General features: G+C 38.6%; 2 protein-coding genes across 5 annotated transcripts; both read right to left on the minus strand.

The window, feature by feature from the left end:
• Nucleotides 1–107: 107 nt before the first annotated feature.
• LOC121942895 (FH2 domain-containing protein 1-like) lies at nucleotides 108–7,885 on the minus strand. The gene is made up of 12 exons (XM_042486191.1): nucleotides 7,785–7,885; nucleotides 6,799–7,322; nucleotides 5,441–5,502; nucleotides 4,615–4,717; nucleotides 4,417–4,502; nucleotides 4,228–4,328; nucleotides 4,048–4,118; nucleotides 3,850–3,957; nucleotides 3,669–3,739; nucleotides 3,460–3,577; nucleotides 3,201–3,365; nucleotides 108–3,121 (listed from the first exon to the last, which is right to left on the minus strand). The coding sequence occupies exons 2-12, from the start codon at nucleotides 7,138–7,140 to the stop codon at nucleotides 1,859–1,861; spliced, it is 2,490 nt and encodes an 829-aa protein (XP_042342125.1). The 5' UTR covers nucleotides 7,141–7,322; nucleotides 7,785–7,885; the 3' UTR covers nucleotides 108–1,858.
• Nucleotides 7,886–10,819: 2,934 nt separating this feature from the next.
• On the minus strand, nucleotides 10,820–17,953 carry LOC121943212 (arfaptin-2-like). 4 transcript variants are annotated; one of them, XM_042486682.1, is made up of 10 exons: nucleotides 17,843–17,953; nucleotides 17,429–17,537; nucleotides 16,215–16,323; nucleotides 15,847–15,909; nucleotides 15,229–15,315; nucleotides 14,983–15,086; nucleotides 14,256–14,477; nucleotides 14,011–14,168; nucleotides 13,718–13,892; nucleotides 10,820–12,231 (listed from the first exon to the last, which is right to left on the minus strand). In XM_042486682.1, exons 2-10 carry the CDS (start codon nucleotides 17,525–17,527, stop codon nucleotides 12,076–12,078), a joined length of 1,173 nt encoding a protein of 390 aa, XP_042342616.1. In that variant the 5' UTR covers nucleotides 17,528–17,537; nucleotides 17,843–17,953; the 3' UTR covers nucleotides 10,820–12,075. The 4 variants fall into 4 exon arrangements, with proteins under 4 accessions (XP_042342616.1, XP_042342615.1, XP_042342617.1 ...); XM_042486681.1 differs by having other exon boundaries at nucleotides 17,653–17,953; XM_042486683.1 differs by lacking the exon at nucleotides 15,847–15,909 and having other exon boundaries at nucleotides 17,653–17,953.
• Between the last annotated feature and the right edge of the window lie 4,072 nt (nucleotides 17,954–22,025).

Genomic DNA, 22,025 nt, shown 5'->3' on the forward strand with positions numbered 1-22,025 from the left:
TTACCTTTGAATAGATACATAGACAATATAAGACAATAATAGCCTAGACAATGTGTGTTACAGCAGGTGTATCACGTTTCCAACAAATGATGAAACAATACAAGTAATCCAACAGTATGGCCTGTGACCTTTTTAATTTTCAGTATGCTGTGTTAGCATTCACTAAAGACAACTGTAGAGCAGTTTAACTATATGACAAATTTTCTATTTGTAAGTAATAATATGTAACAACATAGACGTTGCCGCTTTAGAATAATAAGGCTCTGTCTGCATTCTGAGCAGTTTTTAGATATTGTGCTTCATAGTATTTCCTTTCCAAATAGCAAAAAATGAATAAATATAAAAATAAAGTCCAAAAACACACATAACTTAAAAAAAAACTAACATTCTTATGCTGTCACAGAATAAGAATATATGAGTAACTCAATTTTGACAAACATGTCAAATAGAACCTTATAAGTCAAAGGTGATCATGTGTCTTGACCTTTTATCTTAAGTGGCTTTCTTATACAAAAATAAGTATTCATGCATATTTATTTCACTCTCGATGTTTGAGATACAATTACAAAGAGCAAATTGACAAGTCATTATTTAGTGACAACAATTTTTGTTTCTCTGTAATTTTGATGGCCATCCATCTCAGTCTCATACATATTTCATTGCAAAGAAATACCACCAAATATCAACAAATTAAATGAAAGGTCATTTTCATTTTCTCGTTGTTACACTTCAGTCAGACGGCTGGACATAATCCTAAAAAGATAATTACTGTAACCCTGGTATCAACTGCTAATAGATGCCAGTAGTCACACTTACATTTTGAAATCCCAGATCTGCTGGCACGCGCTATGGCCTCACTGACCTTTAGCATCTGCTCCGAGCTTGTGCCACAAGCCTGGTATACACAGGGAGGCTGGTTTCCTTCCCTTCAACCAGGTGTTAGCCTTTCAACTGCAGTAATCTCTTCCCAAGTCAATTTGAGATCAGCACTGTTTGCATTGCCACTGACAGTCCATGATTCAGCTCTGCACAGATACAGGCTGCCTTTGTAACACTGACCCATTTTAACCAAAACAATGGCTGAATTGAGTAAGACCCTGAAAGCATTCTCAACCTTCAGCATTCTTGACAACGACAGAGGAGGCAAACAAAGAGGCAAAAGACAAAGATATTAATCACTGTAAAACTACAAAATAACAGTACTGAATTCAAGCATGCAGCAGATGTAGTCATTTATCGAAGTATCAAAAATAACAGTATAACCAAGTTTTTACATACAATCTGACTTCTCTTTGCTCACTCTGTGTTTACACTAAACATACATTTGCTTTCTAAAAACATTCTACAAGTTTGTACAGTTTAATCCCAACAACACACTGTAGGTATTAACCCATTTATCCAACTGATGAGGACAATACCATACTGCCAAGGGAACATTATTATCCATGGATAAAAAGGATTTAAAGTTGAGAAAGTTGTTTTACAGTGTGTGTGTGTGTGTGTGTGTGTGTGTGTGTGTGTGTGTGTGTGTGTGTGTGTGTGTGCCCACAGTTCCTTTGTTTACTAGACAATGTACAGATTGCCTGGAAATACGCAACACCTCTATTTTCTGAGCAAATTCACCATTTTACTGTTATATGCTGCCCTCTAGTGGTACAACATGCACAATGGCCTTTTACTCAACTATTCCTCCCTCAGCTACTTTCTTTGAACCATCTCCCCATCCCTCAACACCCTTTTTATCAATTTACAAAAGTAATATAAATATAACACTACATCATCACCACGATGAGTTTATTAAAAGTGATACTAAAGTTGCATGTGCTTCTCTGACATTAAATTCAATATATCTCAGTGCCTATACACTAGATCCATTGCCCTTATGGACAGTATCTTTGCTGTTCTGCACTTTGCTCATGTCTCCAAGGCGTTTTAAAAAGCTAAAAAAAAGTCCAGGTTTTTCAGTTTTAATCCATGGACTTTTGGGGGGAACATTTTCACTATTCCCCTGCAAGTGGTCACCAGTGGGCTCCACTGATTTGCCCACTTTATTTTGCTCCCCAAGCCCTCCATCTGGAACATTGGTTAAAGAATCACTTGACTTGCTTTTATTTTCTGCTGACAGAGAAGTCTGGTCTTGTGCAATTGATTTCTGGGAGCTGTGAGATACATCAGGAAAGTCAAACACTTGTTTTGTGGAACTGTGTCCAGCACCCTCTGCTGCCAGTGTCCCTTTTTCTACTGCTGCAAAATTAGGAGTTCTGACTGTAGGTTTAGCAAACAGATTATCTTCCTTCTCCTCAGTTTTTGAGACCTTGGAAGGTAGAGTATGGCGGCGGGCAAGGTTACGTTTTGAGGGGGACTGAGGGCTGAGCAAAAATCTAACTAAATCATCATTGGTTGGGTCTCCAGGATACCTATCTGTCTCCTCATCGAAGGTGCACTGACGACGCAACTTGGTAGTTGGAGCGGGAGATTTCTGATTTTCCAGAGAATGGTCCCCAGATGAGACACTGCCACGGCTTTTTTGAAAGCGTAAAACTTTTTTAGATGCTTCACGTAATTTTTGGGCCTCCTCTTCATTATTATCCTGTAGATCTTCCTCATCTTCATCAGTGGTGGTTGAGAAAGATCTGCATGAGGAGGAAATGCTGGTGGTCCTATTAGCTGTCTCGTCTTTTCTAGAAGTTTTCACCTCTTCTTCATGAGCATTGCTGCCTTTTGCCTTGTTGTCTTCACTTTTAGACTGGGCTTTCTCTTGCAAAGAATTCTCAGTGAGTTCTAAAGCTGAGTTCCACTCTTTTCTACCCATGTCCGTCACTCTAGATGAGCCTCCCCTTTTTTTATTTCCTGTAGGGAGATTTGCTTGAGAGGTGATTTCTGACAGGCTCCCAACTTTGGGGCTGCCACTTGTGGGGCTTCCATGGGTGGACAAGGGCCTTCCGGATCTCCTCCGAGAGACACGATTGGTGAGGATGTTCTGTAGTATGGACTGCAATGCAACTCCATCCATTTCCTTGTCTCTGCTGGAGCAGGTAGCTGTAGATCTGCGCTTGGCAGCATTCTGCAATCTGTCTCTGTGTCTGCGCTGCACCTCTGCCACCTCTCGAGCCTTGTTTTCCTGCAGAATATCTCAGTTAATGGATCAAGCAGAACTTTTTTTGTATACTGAAACTAAAGAAAACTATACACAGGCTTACCTGCATGGCCCGCTTAAATTTCTCACAGAAGGAGTGGAAAATGGAGCAACACTCCTCCAGTTTGAACTTGTCTGGGTTTTCACAAAAGTACTCTGCCACAGAGTCACTCACTGACTGCAGTTCCTGAAGATCAGTCTCTATTTCTGCCAAGCAGGCGTCAGCTTCCTACATAGAGCCAAAATCAAAACATTGGAACATGTAATCATCACTAAATTTCATATGAACTGGGCTGAATTCCCTCACAAACAGGCTTCCTCACCTGCAGAAAACCTTCCATCTGTGCCTTTAAGTCTTCCTGTTTCAAAATGTCTGCTCTGGCCACTTGAACTTTCTTCACCTGTTTTTCAAACTCTGCTTCAATTTCACCTTTATTCATTCTGAGAATTTAAAAAAAGAAATTATTTCTGAATGCACAGCAAATAAACATGGATTCAAATATGCTCAGCGCATGTAAACAAGATTGTTTACCTTGCTGCAGCTTCAATGTGTTCGAGCTGGTCTGTAAATGTAAGCAGTTCCATATCTGCCCTCTGAGCTTGCTGTAGTGAACATGAAAGATTGTATGAAAACCACATTTCACAAACATACTGTAAGGTACCGAGAACTGGCACTAAATTGCAATCAGATCAAAGCACCAAAAGCTACTTGCCATCACGACATAATGCATAAGATTCATTCCGGGTTTGTTTGCTTTGGTGTCTGCTAACTTCAACAAAGAGGACATGCGGAATCCAATTGCACTGCCTGCATAGCCACCCTGTGATCAAATAAGTAAAATGAGACTCAGAGATTCACAAACACAAAGGAAAGTAATTCAAAACTATACTATCCCATATTATACACTCACAGCATTCATGTAGTTTCCAGTCTTCAGTACCAGGCGAATGACAGAATGCAAATGATCAGACTCCAACAGCTCTGAAAGATGATACATATGGGGACATTTGAGTCTAAATGAGTTAACAACTCTATTTTTGCTTTGAATGTTAAGTCTTATCTATTTAAAATCAATTTAAACAAACAATACCATTGCCAGCTGCTGTCAAAGTGCCAATAAATTCTTTCATTTCATCCATGAGGGGGAAAAACTCCTCTTTGAGCACCAAGCTGCTGAGACGCTCCTCATAGCTGACAGATAATAAGGTTTTCCATCATTAGTAAGCTACCACTCACATTTAACACTTGCAAAACATGATAATACAGTCAGCTAGCTCACCTGGGAATCTTGACCAGCATTAGCATAAACAGATCTGCATCTGGGAGAGCAGACTGGTCGCCCTTAAAACCGACCAGCTGCTTCAGCTGCAATCATTAAAAGCCACAAAAAAAGGCTAAGTAAAATTACAAGTAACAAGGTGTAACATTTACAGAACTCATTTGACACATAAAAAATATAAGCAGCTGTCACAGGTACCTCCCCTTCATCTGGCAGCAGCTTGCACAGCTCCCTTAGTTTTCCAGAACCAAAACAGAGACTACTTCCTGATTTAATTTCTTCAATCATGTGTTTTACAGGCCTATGGAGTGAGGGAGAGAGACATACAGAGTTCAGATCTTTAGTCACCAATTACCTTGATGTTTGTGTTTTGGGTTGGGACTTCTCATGAGCAGTGTGTGTCTATGTTAATACCACACTTTCGCATATTTGGCAGACTTGGGCTGCTGACACACAAGCCTCTACCTGCTGAAATAGCTTTGCAAAATAGCAACACATCTGATGTCAGTCCTCAGGAAAACACATGCTGTAGCAGAACATTATAATGTTGGCGTATCCTTTCACAAGAAACATATTTGGAACAGAGGAATAAAAACATATAGACATGTTTGGAGGAAAATACAGTGGACAGAAGCACTGAATATTTAGATAAATATGTCAGTGCATACAGTATGTTGTTTTGCTATTGCAGACATTTTTGTCAGTTTGCAGGGCATCATTAACAGTTGTATGGTATTTTTTCATTTTCCTGCTGGATCTGTTACATATGCCAAATAACCTTAGGCAGTACATTTACAATACTTCAGTCTCTGATCTGCGGGTTAGCAGAGAGGTAACCAGTTGGAGCTGTAGAACAGTGTAGATCAGACCTGCCAGGACATGTTGGCTTACCAAGGTTTGTGCGTATGATGTAGTCATGCTGCAGACTAATCTGTCTGCCACAGCCTGAGCTGTTTTACAGTGAAATATGACAAGATCATTGTGCAAAATCAATTACACCTCAAGAGTACTAGCACTGACTCACCTCTTGAACTGCTTTAGGAAAATTCCAACGTTCATGCTTCTCTTGGAGTTGAGGATGGAAACCTGGGAATGGAAACAGATACAGACCTGGATATAATCAGCTTGTCAGTTGCTAAGATAATTTCACTATTGGCTTGAGCAGTGTCTTTTGTGTCACAGACACCTCAGCTTTCCAAACAGACAGTTGACTCCAAAGGTTAGGGATTCTTTGAGTTGATTGTATTGCACAATCAGGGCAAGAACACCGTGTGCATCAATGAAACATTTTCTTGGAAAATGGGACAGAGGTCAAAGTAAAAGTTTGGTAACAGATTTTAACTCACTATTGTTAAACAACTGACCTCAACTGATCGAGAAAAAAAAATGGCAGTGAAGGTTACGAATAGATATGCTTTGCCTTCAAATGAATAGCCATGAATGCAGTTTATCGATAGTACAAATAGAGAGCAAAAACAGGCTACGATACAGAGCACTGCTGTGGGAGGACACAATTACCTTCCTTTAGCAAACAGTTATAAAGAATTGTGGGACTCCACCCTTGTACTGAGTGATTCTAAATCAAAACACAATGTTGCCTGAACAGACATTATGTCTGGGAATGTGCGGTACAAACAGATTATTTAGAGCTTTTAAAAAGTGACATTTCTAAAATATCACTATATTCCAGTGATAATCAACTTATGGCCCACAGGCCAAATCTGGCCCCTAATAGGGTGCTGGGTGGCTCCCAAGCCATTTTCTAATCCACAATAAAAATAAAGTGATTCATTATGGGAATTGTTTTTGTACTTTTAAGATGCCAAACTGCATACAACTGTATCAAAATAGAGCATGTTTGTAAAAAAAAATTTCACTGGAGGATCCCCAGGTGCACCCCAACAGAGGTCCTAGCTGAGTTAATTGTCCTAAAATCCTAGATATATTCTTAAAACTTAAAATGTCCTGAAATCATAGAAATTTCCTAAAATCCTTAAAGCATGTATTAGGCTGCTGCAACTGATCCCTCTCATTTTGCAAAAGTGGCCCCAAGCAAAACAAGTTGAGCATCCCTGCTATAGCGCCATTCCCTAAAATAATGTAATTTATGTCGTACTGTATTTGAAATAAGCTTAACAGAGGATATTCACATCCTACACACAGTTTGCAGCAATACTGATTTTAGGTTTCAGTCAAGGAAAACATTGTTTCCTATTCATCTCAACCACATGCCTAAAAAAATCAATTCAGGTCTTCATAAGTTGTCTCAATATCTCAGCATTACATAACAAAAATGACAAAAATGTCAACAGACCCTTGGGGTTAAAGTGTTGCCTTATTCAGCAGAGTTTGACACCTCTATCCTGTGACTGGAAAACTCACCATGACCCCTCCTGAAGCAGCAGTTGGCAGGCCCCTCAGACTCTGGCGATTCAGGGCCTTGAGTTTTTGCTGGTCCTGCTTGTGGCTGAACAGCTCCTCCATGCGATCAGTGTCCAGCTCATATTCCCCATCCGTTTTATCAGCCGTCCAGATGTTGTGCTTTCCTTCCACAGTGTGTTTGGGAAGGGTCTCCCAGTTGAAATTGCGCATCCTGGAGCGCCGGTGCGCTCCCTTGGCACCGAGGCCCGGGCCATGAGGGAAGCCAGGGGCTGAGGGGGGAGGTGGAGGTGGAGGTGGTGGCGGTGGTGGAGGCGGTGGAGCAGGAGGACCTCCTGGTTGCATCTTTTGTCAAGGAGCTTTCAGCAGGTTTGGGATGCAGTCATGCTCTCAGTCACAGAGGATTAAAGTCCATAAACAATTTGCTACCAAATAAAAGCTGTTCCGAATGCTTTTGTGATTGTGCTGCAGCTATTGAGGTGGAGGGACTTGACCAAAATGATGTCAGTTAGGATGATGCATTCACACTGAAACAAAAACAGAACAGGGTGGGGACAGATTAACAAAAAATCTCATGTACACTATGACTGTAAGCAACAGTGTTTAGCAATGGATAAAACCTTCACTTTCTCCATAGTACTTATAATAAATGAGTGTGGTGATTGAAGGGGTTCTAAAACTCAAAGAAAATCATTATATTTATCGATGATACACTTCAGAATCATAACGCAGAAATAACACCAGATCTACAAGAAAAAAGGGGAATGTTATTAACGAAATAGCTACTGAGCATGTTAGTCTTTTTTTTAACAAAAAAACTCTGAATATAAGTGTAGTTTAAATAGTAAAAGCTGGATTGTAGCTTGTTGATTGCCCTATTGTTTTGTTCTTCATGTACCTAACTTTATACAACTAAATCATTAAAACACTCATTTGTTGCAATGTTTCTACATATACTGACATTTCACGCTGTCAAAAAGACAACTTACCTTTGATTTAGATTCAGATGCGCTCTGTTATACGTATAGTGTCTTTTTTCCTGTCGTATTCCTCCGTTGTTTTGCCGAGACTTTACCATCAAAGATGGAGAGTGGATATAACCTGTGCAGCGCGAGAGGAGTGTTGAAACTACCTGCGTGCAAACGACACGCCCAGACCACTCATCACGTCAGTTCACGCCTTCCCAGCAGGAGGAACTCTGGGATTTCTATTGAAGTTATTTGAGCTTGTTGGCTGAGGCTTTGTGGCCAGGCTGTTTTCTGGCCAGCTGTCATGAACTCTTGTGATTAGTCCACTGGATTTATAGACTTTCTCAGCGTTAAAAGTGATAGGGAAGGATTTCTTAACGGTGTTTGTAGCAGGCCAGCTCGTTATCACGAAGTAAACCAGAAAATTTAAAAAAAACTGTTAAGAATACAACATTAATCAGTTTTTAAGTTTCATCTTTTTTTTTTTTTTTTTTTTAATAAATACATTGGCAAGTGAATAAATGAGTAAAGGGTTAAATAACAGGCTTTGGTTAAACGGCCTGGTGGTCAGACTGCTCTCTCACTGTTCGCAGTGCAGCTGCAAGCACTTCAACCCTGCCCTATAAATGATAAGCGAAATGGCATACCCTAAATGCATTTGTATGCAAATCATTTGGATCTCTACTATCAAATGACAACTGAGATAAACACAATATAGTGTTTGAACTCATCTGTAATGCACCACAAAGGCAATCTCTTACCCAGTTATTCAAATTCTAAAAAGCTAATTTAGTTTTAGTTTTTTCTAGTTTTTGCTAAATTTTGTCTTCATTTATATTTTCTGTAAAAAAAAAAAAGCGGATGAAGAAATAAATAAATAAAGAAAGAAAGACAGAAAGAAAGAAAGAAAGAAAGAAAGAAAGAAAGAAAGAAATGCGTTCCTAATGTTTAAGTCAAATATTTGGAAAAATCAGCTTTGACCCACATATTGCAAGGGCAGGCAGTTTCAAACTTTACTTATGTTAAAGAATAATGAATTTCATATAAGAACTAGCTGTTTTCCATCCATTTTAAAACTAAACATTGTCAGAATTTATAGACTTGAACATACAACACAAAAACTACAATATTTATATAATTAAGGGCACTGCGTTGTCTTTTTCACCATGAATGTAATTTCTTCCTGTTAGCCTTTTCCCTGCAGAAAGTGTCTTGAAGGTAAAGTGAATTTTAACAGAAAAGTCTGTGGGAGTGTAAACATTCTTTGCTGCATACAGTCATCCACAGAAGACTGACATAATCAGACCAAACTTGTGACCCCTCTGTGTTTCATTTTCAGATAAGCTTTCAACCCAAAGACTTACACTATGGTACAGTACAACCAGAGGAGATTAAAAGCGTGTCTACAGGATCCAGTTCTGTGTTTTTGATGTTATTTTAATGTTGCTGTCATTAGGTTTGTAGCAGCTGCACACACCTACTGTACTGTACACAAAGAACACATCCAGCTTGTTTGAGCTACTGTTGTTGAACATCAGGCCAAACTAGTCTAGCCTTATTTAGAATCATTCAAGGCCATGTAGTCCAACTCTACATCAATAGACCTACAGTGTAATACAAATTAAAAAAAAAGAAACTCTAGCATTCAGTTCTTGGAACAGATACTGAAACTTGTGTTGTAACCTTAAAGTGATGTTGATTCACATGAATCCAGCATCCCCATTCACTGTACTTAACACTTTGGGCTTCAGTACAACACTCTGCAACTGGACGCTGGACTTCCTCACATGCAGACCCCAGAGAGTTTGAATTGGCAGTGACACCCCCTCTACGTTAGTGCTCAACACCGGAGCCCCCCAGGGCTGTGTGCTCAGAACCCTCCTGTTCATACTGTACACCCATGACTGCACTCCCAGACATCAGGACAACTCTATTGTGAAGTATGTGGACGACACCACCATCATTAGCCGACCAAATTACCATCACTGAGAACCTATCATGGTCATCACACATTACCCCCGAGGTTAAAAAGCACAGAAAAGGCTCTACTTCCTACGGAAACTTAGAAAGGCTAAATTCCAGAGCAAGATTCTGGTTAACTTCTACAGAGGAGCAATAAAAAAAGCACACTGACTGGAAACATCACAAACTGGCATGGTTCTTGCACGGCCCAGGACAGGAAGGCTCTAAAGCCGGTGATTAAAACTGCCCAGAACATCACTGGTTCCAATCTACAGAGCATCAGTGACCTCGGTGAGGTGAGGTGTCTGCACAGAGCCCAAAGGATACTGAAAGACAGCAGCCACAGTCTGTTCACCCTGCTGCCACCTGGAAAAAGATACAGAAGTATCCGCTGCAGAACCACCAGACTACGGAGCAGCTTCTTTCCCCAGGCTGTGAGAATCCTAAACTCCTCCTTTGACGCCAAAAAGATGTAGCAGGATTTGGGGTCAACTTTAATTTGATTTCTTTAAGAAAAATGACAAATAAATCTACCACGTACCTTGTCATGTACATAATTAAAGGTGCCAATTACTACATTAATACTGTTGTAAACTTGTTTGCAGTGGATATACTGTAGTAGTATTTTTTTCTGAGTCTAACCAAATGGGCATAAGCTAAAATTAAGTTTTTATTGTTTTCACATACCTTTTGGTGTAGTTAAGGAAACAGTTATGTCGATTAAGTGTGAATAAAGGTGTAATTTGCACGGTTTTATCTCCAGATTGGATTTCTAATAGACAAAAAAATTGTGTTTCCAACAGTAGCAAGAAACAAGACACTGTTGCAAAAATAACAAAAATAAATAAATGCACTTCAGTGTACCACACTATAGTAGGCTAACCATGACAGCACCTTCAAATTACTTAAGTATCATTTGATAATTATGAAATAAGACAATACGTCATGTAAAGCATGTTAGAGATATGCAATATTGAATTATCATCTACATAATTAATGGTGCTATACATGTAACACATTTTGTCAGTTTTCTGTACATAATCTGAGAGCCTCTGATATAAAACCGACAGATCTGTGTCTATGGCACAGTTAAGTGAAACAAAAACATCCAGCAGATTTTATTGGAAATGCAGAACAAGACAATCAGCTGACTAGAATTGAAAAGAAATGCACATAACACACCGTGTTGTGTCACAAAGTTATTGGTAAATAAATAACACAGAATAAGAAAAATGTACTCATACATTCTCTCATTGAAGACAAACTGAGTTTTGTTTTAAAATCCTAAAGTGCATTTGGTGTCACATGTGTCGAGTATTTCCATTCACTGTCCGGATTTGAGATTTCAAGAATGAGTCTCAAATGCTGCACACTCGCACCTCCTGTAAGAACATAGTAATCCAACACTAGCTATATGTTGCATTTTATTTCTTTATGATAGCTCAGATGTTTGTATTTATCAATTAAATTATCCAATATGTGATTGATGCTGAAAGCTTAATATGTTTTTGAGGCTCGTTTCCATTTGTAAACTCTGGTGTAAACAAGACAGATACTAACTGTGCTGCATAAGGAAATATCTTAAGGTACCCAAAATTTAGAAGATCAGCTAATTATAGATATAGTTGTAGATTAGTTTAGAGAAAATCACTATATTCAATATATATATTTTCCCTTCTATGCATGGAAAGTGTAAACTGACCTTTCAGGCAGGTATACCACAAGGCAGTATTAGAAGCACAGTGGGATAACTTTAAAATGATTTTTTATCCTGATGTCTCTGATTTAAATCTGTAAAACTAAATTTGTAGAATATGGTTCAGTCATGCATACTCAAGAAACGCAAACACCTGTGCAATTTCAGAGGAGATTTTCAAGACATTTTTTACATTATCCCGCTAACTTTCTAATCTGATATGTGGAATTCCTCCAATGTGATATACTCTGAAATATAAGATAACGCTTTAGACACATTAAAAAACAAAATATTGCATGTGCAAAACTGCCAAGGGGTATCTCCACAATAGTAGACTATACTGTACATAAATAAAAAGTGATATTCATGTTTATGATTGTGCTACCTAAAGAATAAGAAAGTAACAAAAGGTAATTTTGTGACTTAACCAAATAATTCTAATTACAACTGAAAATGCTGTACCATCTACATAACACGTGATACTGAAAAACATTACAAAAGAGATATCTCATGTTTTTCTTTATCACTGGCCACAGTCGGTCCTACAATATACTCCTTTATGCATTTCATTTTTGTCCATCTAACCACAATGTCATGTTCTTCACTGACCAGTGTGTCACAGAACATTTCAAACAGCTGAGCCCTGAGCGCTCTTTACTGCTCCTCCAGCCAGGATGGCTTGTCGGATCCTGGAGGCTTTAACTTAACATTGAACTGTATTAGAGTTTGTTCCAACTGCTCCTGGTTGCCAGCAAAGTAAGCTGAGATAGCATTATGGAAGAGAAGCAGCTGCTTGTGCATAACCTTCACCTAGAAGAAAAAAAAACAGAGGAGGGGAATTCTGCCATTAAAAAAAACAGTTTCAAGTGTTTACAGGATGTACAGCCCATGGACATCTATTAAGATGACATGCATGAGCTGCTCAGATTAATATCTGGGGAATCATCAAAATGTAGCTTGCACATTACGTTCCTCTATGATGTATTCCTGAGTGTCAAGCAGGCTTTTAAAGATATTTTAGACATGAAGTCTTCCATACAGTGACCAATTTTTCATTAATTTGGCAAAAACTATCAAAATAAAACATAATTATGTTTGGTTTTTTAAAGGTGTAAGTGTTCAATTTGACAGAATTGAGGCATTCTCTCTTGTGACTGAAATTATCAATAGAATGAGCATGCTTGTGTCTGTGCACAAAGAAGTCTGCATGCTACCTTAAGTTTGACCTGGTCTGGCTAAATAGATGCAGAGCAGCAAAGGAGAAGGTTTATTTTCTGTCTTAATGCAGAAAGTCAGCCCTAAACTACTGCTGCAGAACACAACAGTTTAAAGTAACATGTAATACTGTGCTTGCTTGACATTGGAAAATACACATTTAAGAAATCAATATGATGTCACAATCTAATGATCTAATGACCATGAGTGAAGAAAAACCCTCATCTCCATTGCCCCCTGGTGGCTGGCTGCTGTATACGTCAAAAACCCCAGCCCCTCAGATGGGACATGGACCAAACTTTAAATGCAAAGTTCATGGTTTCTGTCATTTTAGGTAGTCTTTATAAAATTTATAAATGTTTCAGTGTTCATTTTCTCATAGGTTTTGTTATAATTTGGTTTTTTAATGCTATAAAAAGGGGCTTTGACATCATGATTGACAACGGTGTGTGCCAGTCACTGTACTCCCAATCAATGGTGCTGCTCACAATTGATTTAATAGGTCTATGGTGGGATCTTGATACCATGCTACGGCACAGACTCTAGCTCCAAATGATGTCACCAGGTGGCAGATGGCAGAGGCTGTATACAGGATATTTTGGCTTCATTTTTGTATATTGGGAGGAAGTAGAGACCCATTGTCCGTTTTTAAATACATTCATTGATTGGGATGCATCACAGCACACTCCATCGATTCTATAGAAAAATATTTACCAACTTGCTGATTTTTTTCACATTAAGAGATGTTTCCAGAAGCTATTTTGAGTTGGTGTTTTTTAAAGAGTAACTTGACTGAAGAGCAGTGTTTTACTGGTTCTCACTGGTTGACAGTTTCAAGCCTGTTTCATTTCTAACCACACCCAGCTCTGATGCCTGCGGTGTCGGAGCTGTGCACTGTTGCACCTGTAACCACTCCCAAAACTGATGTTTCAAGGTGCAAAAGTACAACTATACATCACTGCAGCAACACCATTGGAGGTCAGCAAAAACACAATTCCAGGAGGTATTAAGTTACCCTTAAGTTACATATGTGGACATTTGAAGAAAAAAAAACAACACAAAAACAAAGTAAACTACAAACCTTATTTTCTTCCAGGAATTTAAGCTTGATGGTGACATCACTACGCAGCCTTTCATATTTGTCTCTGTGAACCTGGTAGTCATGCTGAGCCATCTCAATGCGGACCATGGCAGCTGCATCCCTAGGGCCCAAACTCAGCTCCTCCAGATCAGAACGATAAGCATCAAACTCGAGTCTGCACGCACGAAAAAAAAAAGTTTGGGCAGTCATAGACTTTCATTTTCTAGGCGTTTATCATATAAAAATGCATATAATATTTTTCTACCCTTATATATGATGTCGGGGTTTGTTACCTTGCATTTTCATACTGCTTAATGGTCATCAGAGTATCCTCCATCGTTTTATTGACCAAAGTGTTGACACTGGACACAAAGAAGTTGATGGCACCGAGCAGAGCCTCGCCATTCCTACACAACAGCTTTTGTGTTTCTGCATTATACCCAAACTCGTCCTGAAGAGAAACACACACGTTTTTTACCTGCTAACTTCAGTTCCACATAAAAATCACATGGGGAGCTTTTGCAATTCTGAACACTACCTGCAACTCCGGGGACTTCTGGCTGAGGTCAGTGAAGGTATCTCCTAGAGCCTGTTGTGTCTGCACCATGTTTTGAAAATGAGTGGTGAGTGCAGTGGCCAGTCTTAGGATGTTTTCGTACTTGTTCTTGGTCTCCCTCAACACGTCAATCTGAGCTTCTAGTTCCAGGTCTACTGTTCTCGAACCTCGGCCAAACCTCTCTGAGAACATCTGCTTTGTACACTGCAGAGTGGATAAGGACAGAGATTAAACCTTTAAAACTTCAATAAAACTGCCTTTGAAAAAATATGGCTAAAAAGACAATGAGCAACTTGCTGCGATGCCCAGTAAATTGCAAGAAATGAGAAAAGGGTGACAAGAAAATGACCAGAAAATTAGTTTTCTCTCTATAAAAACTAATTTTCTGGTACTGGAAGTTAATAATAAAGAAACAGGGTAAAATGTCAAGACAATGAAAAAGAACTACATTTACAATTATAATAATTATTAATATAATTATAATGAATTATTTTTATCTGTTTAATATATTTATTTTTTTGTTTTGTTTGTTTACCCTTTTTTCTGTTCATTTTTTTAATTCTAAATTTCAGGTAATTGTCTTTTGAAAGAAACCAAACTGATTTACTCAAAGGGTTAAACCCAGCAGAAGAAAAATCTGATGACGTTAAGGTAGCTCAAAAAGATGGAGACACTTAAAAACACATTATCTTCACACAGTGCATAATACCTTGTATGTGTTAATGCCCCATTTCTTTACGCTGTCCAATTTCTCCACTGCCACACCACGAGAAACTTCTTCAGTTGAATTGCCAGCATTATTGTTCGACGACCCTAACAGAGAAAACAAAAAGCACAATGTACACTCTAATGCATGTTATCCCATCAAAGTTTGCAAAGCAGAGGTTTGCAGAGAATCCATCGGGGATGACAATGAGAGAGGACAGTGTGGACATGGCAATGAGCTTGATGATACCTGGATGCTGGTCTGTGTGTTGAGCAAGTCGACTGGATGCAGATTGACTTTTTGGCAAGCCAACACCCCTGGATTTCATACGAATGTCTGAAATGAGCATGGTGATGATAAAGCATGAGGATGAGAAAAAAACATGGAGTGAAATATTGGTCATAAATGTTTGTCTATGAGATATGCAGCCCAACAGCAGAATATGTAGACTGAAATAAAAATGAGTTAAAAGTTAAAAGTGTTCCAAAATAATCTACCATGCAGGTCTCTCATGCAGAAGAAAAGGGTTTTATAAAAAGATGAAAATGGACTTCATGGGATGAGAGGTAACTACCAAGCAATGACAAAACATCATCCAAAGTGCATTTTACAATACAAAAGAGGACATTCTTATTAGACAGCAATACAACATTTTAGAGTGACAGCCTTGTAATATCAGGTTAGTGCACCCCTACTTCTGAAAGCTGCCAAAACATTTCTTGTTGCTGAAGCTGTGAGTCGAAGAGGTTCAAGCAAGGTTGCATACATCTCCCTTGGTCAAGCAATATCAAAACCTCTTATACAGGGCCGAACAAACCCACAGGTCAACTTAAAAAACAAAAAAGGACCGTCAGAATACACAGCCACCTGGTCCTGCTGCAGGGGTTCTTCTTCTGTCCAGATACTCAGGGTTGAAACGAACTGCAGGCCCTATGGGATACGGATGTTTGCAACGTGAACCAGGAACCTAGAGGTCAGCAGCTCTCTAGTGACACATCAAATTACAAGCAGGAAAAGCTCTCAGTATGGTTTCTTAAAGGGGCATTAAGTATCGACCTCTTTCAGTGACTTAGAGATTGCAACAACATTGACAGATCTCTGGCACAGCACATGACAGCCTGCAGAGACTTTTGGGGGGGGTGTAAATGAATGATATCTTCGCAGCACAAAAAAAAACAAGATTTAACAACAAAGTAAAACCTGTGAAAGATGACAGTCAGGTTGTCTGGCAGTACCTTTGATGGAGCTGGTAGGAATGATGCCCCCTGCAGGTCCTCCATAACCTCCTGACACAATGCTGGTTTCATTTAGGTTGGGTCCAGATACCATCACCTGCTGCAAATCCTATAGGATTTACAACAAAATACTGGTAATAAATATTCTTAAGATGGCTAAGGGTGTTATTACATTTGAGTGTCCAGAAAGGGCCGAAACCAGTATTATTATGATAAATGGGGGTGCCCAGTTTGTTATATTCAAAATAAATATTGCAAAGGTCAGTGTAATTTTTGGTCTTCAGAAACAGAAATAAAAAAGCAAAGCAAAACGAAACAAAAAACATTCAAACAATAAATAAATACTTCTTAGACTATCATTTCAAAATACCAGCAGGAAGTTGCATGTTGCATGTCAGGAAGTAGTATTTATTTATTTATCTATTTCTTATTTATTTTTCTTTTTACCTAAGACAACTTACAGTTTCAGTAAGTAGAGTAGTATTTCATCTCTATTTTCTTGATATTTTGTTTTTTTTTTAGAAGAAAAAAAAAAGAAAGTTAAGTGGCAAAGCTATTCTGTGTGGTATATTCCATTTCTAATCCCAAAAACTAAGTGCCGTGTTTTTCATTTTTGGATTTTGAAATAAAAATCTAATAACTATTTGCTTGTTTATTTCTGTTTCTGGAAAGAAAATCCAAAGATCAAAAAGTGCATTGACCTTGTTCAAATGTAAAGAAAAAGTTCTTTTTTTGTCATATTTTGTTGACAAAAACTGAGCTATCCATGTCATACAGAGACAACACCAAGAATTTGCTTCTGTGCTGTTTCACTATTCAATATGATGCCCTCAGCATTACTTTCCTCACAGAGACATATTATACATATTGGACTACTGATCTATAGAATGAGACATAAAATGATGTGCCATGAATCTTATTGACTGGTTATCATGCAAAGGCTCATATTCAAGAATCCTATCCCAATTAATGTCAGACTGATCCCTCTCCATGCACTCAACACATCATTCCCACTTGCAGTTATTGATGGTGATAGTGGTGTATAGCTACTGTACATAGCTGCAGGCCTGTGCATGGTTAGGTAACAACTGGCCTAACCAACCTTAGACTGAGCTATAATGTGAAAATGACAGAGAAGCATAGAGTAAGCACAACATTCCAAAACAGATTTCATAAAAGGACATTGTGTGTGAGAGAAAAAGTGACCAACTGACCTGCTCCAGGCTGTCATCCTCTGGCAAAGTCCCTGTGTCTCCATTGCTGTTAATGGGGATCTCCATGGTAGCAGCCTTGCTCATGATACTGTCTGCCATAATCAAATCTCTGCAAGACAGCACCAAACACGGACACGTAAAGATGGTTTCATGATTGAACTTTGACCACATGATAATAGCACAGCATTCAAGTCCACATCGACACAAAATAACAGCTTGCTTACATTGTTGCTAACGTGGCTGGCTAATCTCAGCGGTGCTGATGTGGCTAGTTGGCTACAACTTGACAGCTAGCTTCCTCACCACTGTAGCACTGATATTTGGGGCCACGTCCAGTCGCCCGAGGGAGAAAACAAGCCGTTGTTTGCACAGAAAGCACACTTGAAATGCAAAATAATTTTAACGGGTAATCACCGTTGTCTTCAATTATCATTAAATGCTAAATCCATGATTATTTTCCCTGCAACGTTCACGTTTTCTGCCTGCTTCCATGTAATTCAGACAGAAAATCCCTGCATCCAGCCAGCTAACAGCTTTAGTGGTATCACTTCGAAATAAAAGTTTGTGTGGTTTTTATTCTATTTAATGTCACGTGGTTGAGCTTTAAAAGCAAATCACTTTGGGTAAAAGGTAAACTCTTTTCTGTTTGGTGTATTTTATTTCACAAACAACAGACTGGGGGCGCGCACTGGGATTGTATGTTCTTATTTTGAAGGATAATACCTTTAACGTAGCATCATCGTCAAGCCTCCTCCCCCGCTCCATCTTCCACGTCGTGCAGTGTCGACGTAGCTTTATTCCTAAACTGCAATGCTGTCCTCCTCCTGAGGATGTCACTAACATCTCACTGACTACTGAAAAGAGAGACATGTCACATGCAGAAACTCCACATCAGTAAGTTCATTTAGGCGCTGGCTCTTGTTGTGACTGTCTCGGATGTTGAGAGTATTAATCATTAGAATGAAGGTTGTTGCGGCCTGCCTGCTACATTGATTGCAATATCTCTTGAAATCAAACTGTATAAATACAGTCGTTTGTTTTGAGATGTGAAAGGCCTGAAGATAGACCTCACCCTGGTAAACTGACCACACTTCCAATTATTTGCCTCATTTGTTTCAATCAGGGATGTGAGCACAGTGCACATGGTCTCCAAATGTAGATGTTTTTTCTGTAATTACTCCATGTCTGAACAGAACTCCTCACACCCACCCATAATATATTATGACAATAAAACAGCCAACTTTCCTTGATGTACTGATTTCCTGCAATTGACATATTTTACAAACATCTAAAATCTCATGTTGAGATAACTATTTTCCTACATCTTGCTGCTTCAGGCTTCTGCATATGACTAACTTTGACTACTGCATCCCCAAGATCAAAGACATGAAGTTGGTTTAGTCATGTTTTCACCTTAATCAACAAATCAACACATCACAGGTTATTTGACTGACATGATATGTCTTCAGCTTTTGATCCTCCTGTCAAAATTCAGAGTTTTATGTTGGACAAGGTATTTGCTGCAACATATACAAACATTAACAGTCATCTAATATGTAGAAGCACTAAAGGCAAATCTAGAAGTTACGTGAAGAAAAATTCCATTCTGACTGATAAGCAGTGTCAACATTTTTGCCTCTTTCCAATACTGACACTCCAACAAACATGCACACTTGACACTGCAAATGGCCAAGATTTCAGCTTCTCTCTTAAGCTTTGCTTCTGGAGATTGAACAAATGTTCGTACGACAGTAGCAAACTGAGCTTTAACCTTATTGGTTGTTTGTATGTTGGTGTCACATGTAAGTTGTTGAGGCCAAAATTTACATCCCTCACCTGTTTTTAATATTCATTTCTCTGTCATTTGTGTGTGTCATATAATAAGCCTATTACTGTGAGCTGTTCTATGAATAGAGTATATGAAAAACGCCTATTATCTCCACATTCTCATGTGTTTTAAAGGTCCACTGTAGGATTTAGTGGGATTTAGGGGTACTGCAGTCTTAGAAATAAATGTGCTAACTAGTACCATATAGGGTTCTTTGGCTTGTTCCCATAAGAGAACCCCTTTTGGTTCCTCATAGAACCTTTTATCCAAGAGTGTGTAGAATAACATATAGACTCTCTAGATATGACCAGCTTATGCTATGGTAATGAAAACACTATGATTCACATTCTCTGGTGATAAAAAAAAAAAAAAAAACCAAATGAAAACATTATTAGAAATCATATACCATTTCTGCTAATAGATGGACCTAAATCAACCCACTGGAAAACACCAGTCAAACCACACTGATAAATCCAAACTGGCCTAAATTTAAATGCGCCTGGTACGAGAAATAAACATGGCCACATTTGATAGTATCAACAGACATATTACATATACGAGTCTTGTCAATCGATATATAGCCTTTAGCTACTGACATTACTGACATTTTTTTACCGAGGGCAGCAACATGAGGTCACAGGAATGTGAAGGTAATGAGGGTGTTGCTGTTACCATCATCTCAAAGCTAAATATTTCAGTGGTTGACCATCTTCAGTACTTTAGTTCCTGTCTGGTGACTGAATAATTGCTTGGGTATGTTTTGACTTACCATTTGAAGAGAGCGACTGACTCAACATCCTTTAGCTCCAGTACCTTTGACCTCCGCATTATTCATGGGCAACAAAGACTGAGCTGCTGCTCAGACTTGAATTTTGAAACCAGTTATTTTGTTTTTTGGAGTGGAGGTAAAGAATATTATAATGCAGCAGTTAGTTACCAGCATTGTACAAGAGTGCATATGCTCCAATTAGGTACCAAAAGCTTGTTGAAACAGACTTAAATCACAAATTCTCTTATTTCAGCATGTTAATGTGATAAACATCACATTAACTTAGCTTCATGACAGTCAACAGTTTTAACAAGAGCAGTGATGGGGAGTTTATAACAGCTGCCATGCTCTCCACTCTCACCCTTGGATAGAAATTTTAAGACACTGAATTCTCACACTGGAGGATGTAAATTCAGTGTCGCCTATAAATTTACAACAAGACCAAATTAAAATTTAAAGGTCTCAGACGGGGTCTCCTTTGAGACTGCACTGCATGTCACAAAGTCAGCGTATGCATGAGGGGAGCGTGAGACCCAAACCACAGTGTACCCCTCCCTCTGTAGTTTAAGAGAATAGTTCATCTTGTTTTCAATGATCATTAAGCACGCTTCCAGATGTTGGGAGGTAAATTCATCCTCACACAGTCTCCTGTGCTCTGCAGCAGCAAACAAAAGTGCTGGACTGGGACAGAGGAATCCAGAAAAACATGGCAAAGCAATGCTGGACTGAGACGAAGGTTTCCAGAAAAACATGGCAAAGCAGTGCTGCCTGCATCCTTACTCCATGGGAATTACAAACAGAGCTTAATTTTTACATTATAGAGCATATGGAAGTAATTTTTTATAGTGTCTTTAATGTTCTATTTCAAACAGTCTGTCAACCTTCTTCCCAATTGGTGGTTCAATCGATGCTGTCTCAGTCAAAACAACAATACATCAACATAACGGATCCCTGGATGCTTTGAATGGCAATCGTAGTATGACTTCAAAAACAACAAAAGAACAATACATATCTATGTGCTTTCCCTTCACTGAACAAAAGTTTGAATGGTATACATATGGGTCTGTGTGTAATAATGCATGGTTGAGAAGGGTAAATTACATTTCTAATGACAAGAAACATTATTTTGATTGACATATGTGTTTTCAAATAAATCCCTGCTGACATGAAGACTCTTTGTTCCATATTTTTCGGCTATCCATTTTGAGGGCTTTCATTTAGAAGTAAACAAAGAGCTGTCAAGAGGATTTCTATTATTTAAATGAATTCCTTAACAACTGAGGAAAGCAACATCTTAACACATGAAAGGAAAAACAAAAACAAACTATAGGGTATTTTGTAAGTGTTAAAGGAAAGGTCAGTTTTATTTTCAATGTATATTTTCTCTTCTATAGGAACCACTTCTGAGGCAGTGAGCACAACGACCATGGGTATGTGGTGTGAGAGCAATGACCCCCAGAAAATACAGGCTTTACTTTTCTGATGTTTCCACTTAAAGTCACCTGCGTAATCAGAGGGACAACCAGTCAGAGGCCGCAAATAAACTGAGGGGCAATTTAAGAATCGTAAATCCCACAAGGGCTTTTTGGCATTTTCACTGAAGTGTTAAAGCAGTTGTTAATTTTGTTTTCGTGAATGCTACCTTTGGTTGGCACGCAGAGACTGTGGTCAGAATATGCACGAAAGGGCAGTTGTTAACTTTATACTGTTTACTGACTTTGTCATGCAATCTTTTGTTTTGCAGGTCTCCAATTTTGAAATCTTATTTATTTAAGTTTCAGACATTTTCTAAAACCATGAATTAAGACTGCTATATGAAGAATTTTGAACTCTGTGTTAAATATAACACCACATACTAGTAATAAATAAAACTTGCTCATAAAACCTTTTTTAAAAAGTTGTTAAAATGATGACAAGTTACAAAGACTATACAAGTATTTCTTGAAACAAAATTTTAGCCATAAGACACTGCAGATACTGTCAATTTTGGCTTCACTTAA

Source organism: Plectropomus leopardus, chromosome 5 (genome assembly GCF_008729295.1).
Source record: "Plectropomus leopardus isolate mb chromosome 5, YSFRI_Pleo_2.0, whole genome shotgun sequence".
Classification (NCBI taxonomy): Eukaryota; Metazoa; Chordata; class Actinopteri; order Perciformes; family Serranidae; genus Plectropomus; species Plectropomus leopardus.